The 311-nt window shown below is 64.0% G+C and overlaps 1 protein-coding gene across 1 annotated transcript in view; it reads right to left on the reverse strand.

The window, feature by feature from the left end:
* Positions 1 to 18: 18 nt before the first annotated feature.
* TMEM214 (transmembrane protein 214) overlaps positions 19 to 311 on the reverse strand; it is a gene marked incomplete at both ends in the record, with an annotated part of 3,893 nt that continues 3,600 nt past the window's right edge. Inside the window, 2 exons of the mRNA XM_009079965.1 lie at positions 19 to 132; positions 262 to 311. Coding sequence (XP_009078213.1) covers positions 19 to 132; positions 262 to 311 — 164 coding nt within the window. The remainder of the gene's footprint in view (positions 133 to 261) is intronic.

A 311-nucleotide genomic window follows, 5' to 3' on the forward strand; every position in this document is an offset into this window, starting at 1 on the left:
ATCCAGCCCAGCCCTCACCTTGCAGGCAGTGTCACACGCAGCCACGTCCTGGTCCACCCCAGCTCCCCTGGCTGCCAACTCCTCGTTGGTCACTTTGAAGGAGCGAACCGTTTCCAGCAGCGACTGACACACCTCGGGGACAGCAGGAGCCACATCAGCCCCCACAGACCCCTGAGCTGCCACGGGTCCCACGGGGACACTGCCGGTGTGGGGACCCTGCAGCAGCACAGGGACATCTCCCACCCCACAGCTTGTTCCTACCTTCTTGCTGCTGCTGGCCCAGGACTCCAGGAGGTGGATCAGCAGCAAAC

The sequence above is a fragment of the Acanthisitta chloris genome, unplaced genomic scaffold (genome assembly GCF_000695815.1).
Source record: "Acanthisitta chloris isolate BGI_N310 unplaced genomic scaffold, ASM69581v1 scaffold38698, whole genome shotgun sequence".
NCBI lineage: Eukaryota > Metazoa > Chordata > Aves > Passeriformes > Acanthisittidae > Acanthisitta > Acanthisitta chloris.